The sequence below is a fragment of the Eurypyga helias genome, unplaced genomic scaffold (genome assembly GCF_000690775.1).
Source record: "Eurypyga helias isolate BGI_N326 unplaced genomic scaffold, ASM69077v1 scaffold49726, whole genome shotgun sequence".
Lineage (NCBI taxonomy): Eukaryota > Metazoa > Chordata > Aves > Eurypygiformes > Eurypygidae > Eurypyga > Eurypyga helias.
Genome location: NW_010255657.1, coordinates 2,239 through 14,138, shown reverse-complemented (window position 1 = coordinate 14,138; position 11,900 = coordinate 2,239). Strand labels below are relative to the sequence as shown.

At 43.6% G+C, this 11,900-nt stretch overlaps 1 protein-coding gene across 1 annotated transcript; it reads right to left on the bottom strand.

Moving 5' to 3' along the window:
- Positions 1–8,266: 8,266 nt before the first annotated feature.
- LOC104510955 (WAS/WASL-interacting protein family member 1-like) lies at positions 8,267–11,897 on the bottom strand (the record flags this gene model as incomplete). The annotated part of the gene is made up of 3 exons (XM_010153377.1): positions 8,267–8,592; positions 9,945–10,058; positions 11,716–11,897. Coding segments are annotated over 3 exons (352 nt in total), but the record flags the coding sequence as incomplete, so codon positions are not given.
- Between the last annotated feature and the right edge of the window lie 3 nt (positions 11,898–11,900).

The window sequence follows — 11,900 nt, the reverse complement described above, 5'->3', positions numbered from 1 at the left end:
GATCGGTGTAATTTCAGAACAAAGGGCCCTGGGTTTTGTAACCCGAGCTACTGGCCAAATAGCAGCAGCGAAAGTTTGTTTGAAGCAGGGAGGGGAAAAAGGCCCCACAGGAGGGTTTCCGCAGTCGGCAGCAAGGGCTCTGCAGCCCCTGGCAAACAGTGCGATGGACGTTATTCACGAGGGACACTAGTTCCAGTGTGAACACACGTGTGACAGGCGGGGTTTTATGCCAAGCCTTTAACCCACAGCCCCTACCTTGCTCTCTTCACGAGTGCTCTGAGTGCTCGGCCTCCAGCCGCACAGGCTTCCCTCAGCTGGGGCTGCTCAACAGGGCACGCGAGGGCTCCCTGGGAACCCTGAATTTACTAAAATTTCTGCGAGCGGAGGATGGGAAAGACTCATTTTCACATGCTTACTTTGAGTTGGGTAGGATGTTGGGTAAAGAACTACCTCACTGACCCCCATCTTTGCGTGAACACAACATTTTCCGAAGGGAATTGGTTATGGGCCTTATCCCGTACAGTGCCTGCGCAAGCTTGGAGCTGAACAGTTGTGCACACAGATAGATGCAAAAGTGGTCGCCTTTGGGAAGGGATGGTTTTAAAAAGGGGGTTGCACAGGGGTAAAGCCCTGCCCCAGCTGCTGGGAGGGATCACCGATTCCTGTTTTGGCGAGAGGAAGGACGTACAGCAACAAACTGCCCCTTGGTCCTCTGCCCCTCTCCTGGCCTTTACCTTAGAGGTGCTTAGGCAGAGATTTCTGCTGTGTTCTAGCAAAATATTAAATAACAAGAACAGTTCCATATTCAGAATTAGAAAGGTATTTACATAGGCTAAACCCCAGCATTCTTGAAGAAATAACTTTTTTATTTGTGGAAGAAAAAAAGAATGGTAAAAACAGAGGAAAAATACTGAGAATTAAAGCGTGCCCTTTCATAGTAGAGTAGAAAACTTGGACACACCATATAAACAGCATCCACGCTGCATTTCTACTTTACAGTTTGAATGTAGCTTCTGCAGAGCCCACGCATCTTAAGCCGTAAATATGTGGTTTAAGATTGAAGAAGTGATTATCTGAACCAATGTTTTTGTTCAATAAACTGATGTTGGACACAGGTAGTGTTAGCAGCAGCCACCCAATTTATTCTGTGTTTTAATCAAAGTATTTTTGTGTCAGCCGTCCTTTCCTCAGGATTATTTATGTACCTGGACTGCTGCTGAAATTTTTACATAGGTTAAGTGCCTGATTGCCAATGCAGGAAATAACAAAAGTGCTGGATCATTGCTGCTTCACATTACTGATTTGTTTGAAACAAAGATCCTAAGGTATCAAAATTTTAACATTTAAATATGTTTCCATCAGGTATGAAAGAACAGAATAAACCAGTACCTTTTTTTCTTTTAAATTTAACAACTGAAAAATCCAGATGGATTTTTCCATGTGTTGCGGAAGGAATCCATTAGGCAGTTTTTCCCAGAGAGTTTTGACCATGGAAACTGAAAGTTTAACACAACTGAGACATTTTATTTTCCATTAAGCTGCCACCTTAGAGCCTTTAGGGGCTGTAAGATAAAGAACAAGCAGTTTTGCCTCCTTCTGGGAAGTGAAAAAGGAGCTGCTTGCCATGGGTCTGATACACAAGAAGCATGTACTTACATTGCTGGGGTGCAAATGACTGGACAAATGAAGTTTGTATTAGGAGATTTCCTAGGCACAAGAAAGGCAGTGGGAGGGAGTCAGCAGATGAGCACCTTCCTAGACTGATGGAACAGATTTTTAGAGAACGCTTTCAGGAGTTACAGAAAAGACAAGTCATTGGTGATGAAGTCAAGGAAATCGTCCTACGATGTGAAGCCATCTTCTGCTCAGAAGTGTCTTTCTGAGACCTGTACATTAGTGGATGCAATCCGGGTGTTCAGAGGCTTTTACTAGCTCACATTAGTAACTGAAGTTACTCGTATTCCAACGCTGCTGCAATATCTGCAGCGCGGAGACAAAACCTATTTACTTTTATACTTCACCAAGGCTTTTGATTAGCTGTCTGTATTTGTGTAAACACACACAGGCCAAGCAGCACCGATACCCCAAGGGCGTGACAAGCAGCGGGGTACAGAAAAGGTTACCGAGGCCCTCACGCGCTCTGCAAAATCTTTGTTGTGATTTATTTGAAAGGGGGAGTGGAGCCCAGGCCCAGCTCTGTTCGTAGATGGAAGTTCATGTTACGGGGAGAAACACTTTTACTTATGAAAAAAAAGGTACTTGATTTTAAAGTTGGCAGGCCAGTGTGTGCTCTGGTGCCGCATCGCATGGAAGAGTAAAAACTTTTTGGGAGGGTTACAGAGAATCCTATTCAACAAGTGAAAAGGATGAGCTCATTTAAAAGTGTAAACCGCATAGTTTCATTACGTATAAAATAAAACGTATAGGACCTGTAAGAGCGTAACAGAAAATGAAACTTGGAATACAAGCTTACGTCATGTTATGTTTTTGGGCAATTGTCAGAGAAAGGCAAGAGAGCAGAAACAGCCACTAAGAACAGCTCATTATACCCACTGTTAGCCAGGGAAAAACAAATCCTGAAGGCTCTTGATCCATTTCCTTAGCTGACCTAAATAATACATCAATTGTTGTACAAGGATGTGTGGGCCAATATTTAGCCCCCAGATCAACAGTCGGCCAGGACCAGTTTACTGTTTTCAGTCCAAATGGAGTCAGACGGGGTGAGAGGGCAGAAGGGAGCAGGCAGGAAGGCCACTGGAAATTGTTGAACCATAATCAAAGGAGTTGGATGCGTTTGTGTGTGCTGCGGGCAACACGTGAGCCTTCCTGCAACTGCAGGCAGCAGTCAGAACTGCTTTACAGTGCAGCCTGTGGGTTTATTTTAAAGCAAGAGCACTGTTTTTTGAGCTAAATGGAGGAAGGACTGTGTTGCGGTTATGACTAGGGCGCAGTGCGCTCACTTCAGTTCCCTCTTCCCCAAGACAAGCAAGTAATTTAATTTCTTGAAAACCAGAGAGAAGCAGGTTTCCTTTGGTAAGACATGAGATAGATGGTCCCACTGGCTGATCGCTGGATTCATACCTCCAGGTTCTCATTCAAGGCTACTGCCACCAAGAGCTGCAAACAAAGGTGTCCCGGCCCGCTGAGCTGGCTCCTTTACAGCTCACAAACAATCAGCCTCTGCCCTCCGCCATGGCTGTTCTAGTTATAAAGCCCAGGCACCGGGACGGGTGAGCTTCTCGGCTACATCTGAGCCATGAGTGTCTGTGGCCCTTTCAGAAAGTCGAGCTCTCTGTCCCAGCCGGTCTGTAAAATACAAGTATCAACAAGCAGTCCCCATAGATGTCAAAGACTTAACCAGAGTGATTTTCCATGCCACATCCCCATGGCAAGTGCGCAGCTTGCCTTGCCTAGAGCCATTGCCCATAGCTCACACAAGTGCTGCCTACAAGTACAGTGCCCTTGACCTTTCAATCATTCTTTATCGTAAACTAAACCCATTTTTTCTCCTTATCTGCCAGTGTCCAACCTTCCCTGTTCGGAGGCCCAAAGTCCGCCGTGCCCTAGCACTGTGCTGCTGCACAGTGGCAGGCAGGAAGGGAGGGGAACCTGCCCCAGCGGGGCTCGCTGTTAGGCTCCTGCCGAAGCCGACGGGTGTTTCTGTCAAGGAAGCAGCCATGGTTGTCCTCAATGTAACAGTCTGCACCACCAATTAAATAAAAGTAAAATTTATTTGGCATAGGACAGAAAACTAAGGAGAACAAAATCACATACAAAATAAATGTTAAGCAAAAAAATATTCACACAACTAGATTAATATTTTATAAAAAGCTCAAACTTTAAGCATCTCGTAAAAACAGGTTACTTTCTGCTCAGCCTATGTTTTAAGTCATGTTTCTCTCTCTTTCATAGTCTTGTGTGACTTTGGAAGTCCAGTTTAGAGGTCTTCCTTTGCATGAGTTTGCACCAGAGACCACTTCTCAGACAAACTGCGTTTCGGAACAGCAACATCCAGAGGGTTACTCCCTTTTTTAAGACCTGTGGTTTCTATTTGTTTCTTGTAGTCTGCCTGCCTACCTGCTGCATACTCCCTCACTGAGAACATACACCTGTGCCCTGCTTCTGCTGAGGAACTCCAACGCCCCCCTTTTTGCCCATGCTCCAGGTTTACTTTTTAACTGAATGGTCCAGGCACTTCCACCTTACAGGCTACAAGATCCCCGTTTTCTCCCAGTGCCCAGGAAGAACCATGCCATGAACTACCTACACTTAATGTGTCACCAGATGTCTCAGGTAAGAGATTCTCCTTATCTTCTGGTGGATACCATTTAACAGATTAAAGTCCATACAACGTGTGTTATACAGAGTCAATGTACCGCCCTAACAGGTTGTTCACACCTGACAGTGGGACAACGGCGTTCCCACTGTTGTGATGTGGCATTACCTCCATGCACATTCTGCACTGTAATTTGTACTCCAGTATGGATAGCTACATTCAGCCAACTGTTTTGTATTTCCTTGAGCAAGCTTCCCCTTTCCAGCGTCCTGTGGCTGAGGGGCCCTCTCTAGGCCTCTTGACATTCTGCTTGAAATAACCCCAGTTTGATCATTCAACTCCATTCTTTGCTTCCAAGGCAAAAAGTACCCTTTCTATTTCCATACTTCTGCACTGAAAATTGCTGTGTGACGATATACGTGAAGCACGACAGCAGTTTAGTCCCCTCATCCTCTGCTCCAACAGAGACCAACTTCTACAAGGGACATGTAAACAGTTGTTGCTGAAAGAGAAACTACCGTCCAGATTTTGAAGTGACAATTTCAGGAACTTCTTTAATAGTTGTCTTGCAGAAAAAAATAAATCATTCTTCTGATTCTTTTAGTGTTGGGAAATGCTGCCTTCTAAACAAGAACTTTGCAACCTTGTTTAAGTACTTCATTTACAGAAACACATGCTTCCTGAATCACAAGTTGAGTTTCCTTTAACAACTCTGAATATTAATCGCTGTGGCCTCTTCTCCCAGTGGCTGGTGCAGAAAGTCCTAACAGACATAACGTACTTTTCTTCCAAAAGCACTGAGCAGAAGTTATTTGCACACAGTACAAAAGTTATTCCCATGTTATTTACCGAGTTGGATTAAACAGAAATGAACACCCGTGGCTGCTGTCACGCAATGCAAGTCTTAGTGATGACATAAAAAGATAGCTTGAGGTGTCACGGTTTATGATACAACGCCATTGAAACAAACCCAGTACATCTTATATGCAGGCAGTGAATCAAATTTAGTCCTCTTAGTAACCTACACATCCAGGCTGAAGTCAGCTGGGCCGTATGGACAGCAGTGTCAGGCACTGGTTTTGGGGAAGGGTTGAATTTCCAGAGCAATACCAATTGTGAGGTTAACCAGTGCACACTTCACACCTTACCTAAAGATGGGTCCCACAGTCTCTCCACACACTGAGCTCAATCTGAAGTTAGCAGACAGAGCACGTTACAACAGCAGGTCTTGGCTCAAATGCTGAAGAATGCTACTGTCGGCACTATTTACACTGGGACTTGGAAGAGCAACACCTATTTATTTTTCTAGTGAGACACAGAGAAGTTGAGTAAAAAAGTCGTAAGGCACCATGGATTCAGTCTGTTTTGTATTCGTCTCTTTTAACACTTCATAGTGAAATAAATACTTTAATACTGATTGTCTTGTAAATAGCTACCGATATACGAAGCAATGTATTGAATGATAAAATGCTGCATTGTTCTGGAATGGATCTACGGACGTTCACGGCAGAAGATATAAAGTTCTTGTTACGTGAAAAAATAAACCCCACCTCTTCCTGCACTGTTAAGCTATTTTACATATATGCCAAACGTCCGTTCTGAAGAGGTTTCTATAGTACAAAGAAGTGCTTAAGCCCAAGCAGCTCAGGTTTCTTGGCTTGTTGACTTAGGACCTTTTACACAGCTGATTTTAAAGTGAGACTGAAGCCGGTGTGCCAAGTCTTTGGTAGTGGTCCAGAACTCCTGGTCACAAAAACCTTGCTCAAAAGATCAAATATAGGATATTTCAAATGATGCAGGGAGTTGGCAGAACAATGTGCAGCATTTTCATTGACTTACCCAACGGTCCTGCTGGAAGCAGGTAAGTTACAAAACAGGTATAGGTACTGGAGGTGGGTTTTTTTTCTTATTTTGGATGCATAGCTATTTGGCTATTAGTAAGGATTTGGCAGGTCAAGGTACTGAAAAATATTGTATTCTTAAATTCAAAATGTTCCTTAGAAAGTTGTAAGTGCTTCAGTTTAAAAACATGAATACAATAATTTACCCTTTAAGTTATTATCCTAAAAATCTTATTTGGACTTCTATTCACATAAAAATATCCCAAATAGTCAGGCACTTTGTTTAAGTGACATCCATAAAATACATATATAAATTCAATACTGTGCTAGGTTTGATCCCAAGGTGCACCTGTCACACGGAGGTCCCACTAGTATCTGTTTAAGAAACTCTTACGGCCACGATCCTGCAATTAGATGTAGATACATCCCTGCGCCTGCGCATTTAATTGCGGGTTCAAGACCATACATAGTAACTTAAAATAGGTCATTAGATATAAAACTGTAAAAAACAGGTACATAATCAAATGCTATCACAGCTAAAAAGATTTTGTAAACAAACACTGAAAAAGGCCAAATTAAATTGGATCTGGCCAAATCCAACTCTGTCTCATCCCCTTCGCTGTGACTGTCCAGGCTGTTGGGTGGAAAGGGAATCTGCCCCTCCGTGCCCACTGACGGAGCAAAAAGCCCTACGCACCAACGCTTCAGTGGGGACCACTCTCTTCAGCTGAATTCCCTAGGTTTTCAAGGACAGACCCTGTTCTAGCTGCAAAGCCTACTTCGGGTCGTGTCTCCCGTGCTAGAGAAACATTTTCTTAACCAACACAACTAGTTGGTTTGGGTTTCTTTTGAGAAACACCCTGTGGAGCATGGCTGCTGATATAGGCTTGGTAGGGATCCCAAGGAGTACACTGAAGAAACACAAACTGCTGAGAAGACAGAGGAGAAGTTTTCAGAGCTAACCTTCAGAAGTCCAACTAACAAATCAGTAATATTTCAAATCTAGAATTATAATCTTCCTCTAATTTCCAAAGGCTTTTTATATCTGTCCAGACCCATTTGTAAAACACAATCACAAAATGAACTCTTCTCATATACAAAATGCCAAAGCCATTAAACATACTGACCGATTGTCACAACGTTAGAACACTTCACTCTCTTCTCTCAGTGCAAGCCTTGCAGCTCTCTGCAGACTCCTTCCGGCCAAGTTTGAAAGGACAGGCTTCACGGTAAGCTCAAGGGCCAAACCTTCCCATTTCTCTGGAACCAGTGCAGACAGCAAGCTTTGGAGCTGATGATCTCACCTGAATGCACAAACCCCCCACCCCCTTCACTACATCAAAGGGCTTTCACTTACGCACATCTTTGACCTCAGCTGCTCTACTGTAACACAAGCCAAATGCAATCTCTCTGAGACTTGTGACCTAAGCCCCAGGGAGCTTTTTAAGACAAACCCCACCATTTAATTGTACCAGGGGAACAACTAGAAAGCAGTCTGTGGAGCAGTGGGGTTAGCGATGCTTTACAGAGGGAGCCTGCAACTACAACAACTGCTGCATTTGCACCAAGACTGCTTTCTGAGGACTCTTCACGGGTAGAGGGCACTACAACAACCCAGGACACGGATGACTGTGGGTTGGTCCACATCACAGTAGGAAAAAATCAGGTGACTAAAAGCACAGCTCTATTAAAAAACAAGGAAAGAGGGATTAAACCCACCAAAAGGTATTTTTATGCTGTTGAATTCTTCACTCGTGCTTTTCTTTGGAAGATCCGCCGCAGATAAAAAAAAGGCCAGACACACTCCATCCTCGGGGCAGGATGTGCCAGCTATTGTTTAAAATAAGATTTGCTTGGCTAAGCTGAAGTGGAAAGGTTTAGGATGAACTCTCGGTCACCACGTAGCAGGCCTGTAGGTCTATGGCGCGCAGAAGCAGATAGGACAAGATGGCATGCAGAGAAGGATCCAGGGGACTCTTAGCTACACGGTTTTCCCCAGCAACTGTTCTTTAAATAGCAAATAGATTGTACTTTATCATTCAAATAATATAGCCACTGTACCCAAAGTGAACGAAACAGCTTTGTTCCAGCTCTATTAAATTCAAAGCCAGACCTCCCATGGAGCTCTCAAGGGGAGAGGGCTGGAGACGGTAAGCATGATGCACGTATGTTCTGTATGGTCCAAGAAATGCCTTTCATGACAGCCTGCAGTATAAGCAAATAAAATTTATAGCTCTGAGCAACTACAGTTCATAAGCTGCACCTCTTACTTCTGTAATAGAGACCCAAGTTTGTTCCAGCTGACAAGCCAAAAGTGGAAATAAAGCAAAACAGACAACTTTCCAATGATGTGGGCAGGAGAGCTGACTCGAAGGAAAACTGCAAACAGACGTTGCCCAAAGATGGGCCAGAACCCATTTCACCTTGGTATAGGCGGCAGTGGGGGCACGCCTCTTTCTTTTCGGCCAGAGCCACCTGAAAGAGAAAAAAGTTTGTCACTCCTCCTGGTTTCTTCTGAAGTAGGAGTTTATGTCCAAAGCCATTATTTCAGTAACTGGTGAAGATCATCTCATTTTCCTGCCTGGCCATTTGACTAAAAAATCTTCGTGGCGTTTCCGGTCAGTTTATTGTGCTGGTTTTGGCTGGCTAAACCAGGACATTTAATAAACAACATCAGAACTTCAAACAGTGCAAAAGGAAGTTTTTAACTAATGCTATCCCCAAACGTCTGGAACACAAACATATTTTAGTCCTTTCTCCCCTTCTTGGAACAGACCGATAGTTCTCGTCAGCCTTACTGTTTCATGCCAACACACACCACCTCCATGCTACTCACGACGTGCAGATTGCAGTGAAAGTGGCAGGTTGTAAATACAGTAACATTTCAGAGCTCTTCACGTTTTTCCCTATATTAAGATTTTAATTGCAAGGTCATGAAAAAAAAAAACATGCATTACTTTGCCTTTCTTCATGGAGTAATAGAAATGGGATAAAAGCTAACAGGGCAAAGTGAAGGGGCAGAGACTAACAGGAATTTCTGCTCCAAACCACAGCCTCATCATTTGGAAAACAGGAGAGAGAGAGAGGCATCTGAGTGTACAGATGATTGCAGGGTAACTATGAGCCACCGATGTCACTGGTTGTGAAAGAAGTAAATTGATCCTTGGGTGTATCAGGCAAAACACCTCTAATGAAGGCAGGAAACATTTAAGCTCCTGTAGGAGACATGGTTGAGTCCTGAACTGGAACAGCATGTAACGCTGATTGGAAAAAGCAAAATCAAACTGAAACATATACAAAAGCAACCCTGGTGATCAGAGAACACGGCTTGGAAGCATAGTGCAGAATATCCTGATTTAATCAGCCCAGGAGGAAAAAAAAAAATACTGAGAGAAGGATATGACTGTTGTCTTAAAAAATATTAGGGTTTTAACACACCAAGGAGGGAGAATAATTAGTTATCCTCAAGGATGATGTTGGCACAAGAATAAATGAGTTGTGCATGAATTTAGATGGCAAATGAGGAGGAAGTCCTAGGGGATCTTTGTGGTTCTGGCTGCCTGTAGCAGAAGGGCTGACTACAATGGCAGAGGTGGTCTCGCACAATGCATGTTCCAACTTAAAACCAAACCCATTTTCCCCTCAAATACACGTTTAAGAGGGCTTGTGCCTACGAACCTGCATTAGCTTTTTCTCTGTGGTGGGGAAGGGTGACCAGGCTTTTAGTCTGAGAAGTTTTGAAACCTCAGCTTCCAGTCTCTTCCCCATCCACACTGTTTTCAGGATAACACGCTGAAATTCCAACAGCAGAGGTGGAACAAACTTACCTCTACTTTCATTTCTTGCTACTTTACTGGGGTAACTTCTGTTCATGGGTACATACGGCTCAGGAGGTGGCAAATCAGATATAGGATGAAAAGAAAATCTGCTTTCCCATTCATCTGAAAAAAAACCCACGCCATTTTACTCGTTAGTTTTGTGACACAGCTTCAGGAAAGTAAACTGACATTAACATCAGCTTTAATACATGGCTTATATTGCAAAATGCTCACATAGCCGAGTATTGAACCAGCATCCCACTGGGAAGTCAGGGAAGAAGATGCTTAGGTTAGTTTGAGAATGAAAATTCTTACCAACTTTCACTGATCACTTAGCCAATTTAAGACAAAATCACAGATCAGGGAAAATGGCCATAACGCCACTGAAGTAAGTGCTATGTTCCCTTCCATGTACAGCAGATTTGCTTTTTTAACACACACATGGATACGTACATGCATGTTACCAGAAATGCGTAGTGTCAACAGTGGCTTGTTCCTGGATATAGAATTTTCTGATACTCATACTTCACTGATATACAAAGCTCAAAAGCATCATTAAAAGCAGACTGACCTATAAGCAGCAGTTTTTATTTTTTAATTTTTATACAGGGGAAAAAAATTTGGGACCATTATGATAAAGTTTATGATGACAGAGAAATCTGTATGTAACTCATGCCAAAAATGGAAAAATATATCTGTTGAAACTCTATCTCCTGAGACTACAGGGGCCCTATTGGTGTCCTTACTGAGGCTGCAGGATTCTAAGGAGTAAAGCAAGTTGATCCGCTCCTTCACTGAAATAACAGGAAATGGTTATGGAGCTCTGTTCTGCACTTGAATTTGAAGGCCCAAGGAAGAAAGCGTGGGCTATCTTAAACCTTGTCATTTCTTCGCTTGGTTGCTTCAGGCCTTTGCAACCATAACTTTCTTGCAATACTGTTATATTTTATTGCATAACGTAATGAACAGCTGAGTAAGTTTTGCCCGGCAGTTGTACATGTGGTTATTTGCTGGGATCCAGTCTTTCTATGTTTAGTCCCAACGGCTGCAATTAGAAACCAGCGTGTAAAGGAGATGCAGATCTTAAGCCCTTCTGTGACCCACCTGCCTTATCTGACGTGTGAAGATGCTTCAAAAGCATGAGTTACAGTTTTATTTTCTGCTTGCTGTTTCTAACGTTATAAATGTCAGAAATATCAGTTTTGGCCTCCCATAATTAGCGGAAAGATTTATCTGTCCTTTGCAAATAGAAAATAACTAAAAAGAAAAGAATGGTGAATCTCGAAAATGCAGCAATCTTGGACTTCACTTTTCCAATAAACACTAGCAAAAAGAGAGATACTTGACATTTTCAGCAGCATTCTGACAATCTCTTCCCTCATCAGTTTTTCAGCTTTTGAGTCATCATATAACTTGTTCTGAGTTCTGATGAGTCTTAGCGAAGCTACGGTTTGAGTACGTGTTAGAGTCAGAATGATCCCCTTAGGCCTTATGTCTGAACTGTAGCAAAGCATGGGGAATACATTCCTTTTTTCAGGCAATTTTTCAAAGGGTTATTTTGGAGACTGTATTGATGACTTTGCAGTTCTGCTCTGTGTGGCATATTTACTCTGTTCTTACTTGGCAGGGTTAACTGACACCCAAAAAGCACCACTGTTGGTCAGAAACCAAAGGTCTGCACTAGAAACAAAGCCTCCACCCCAATCTTTTTTTGACGTACTAAGGCCCAAAGCCGTTACACAGTCTCTGTCGAAGGCAAACAACCGGGAGGATGGCTTACCATCGCCTGCATCCTGGAAGCCGTTCCTGACAGCTGATGAAGGCGGCGGTGGCGGCGGCGGTGCTGCCGAGCTCGGACGGTCAGGGGGAAGCGGCGGTCGTGGTCCACCTCGCTGGCTGTCCAGCCCTGCCCGGGAGGGCAGCTGGGGGGGAGCAGGGGAAGCCCCGGGAGGGCTTTCCTTCCTG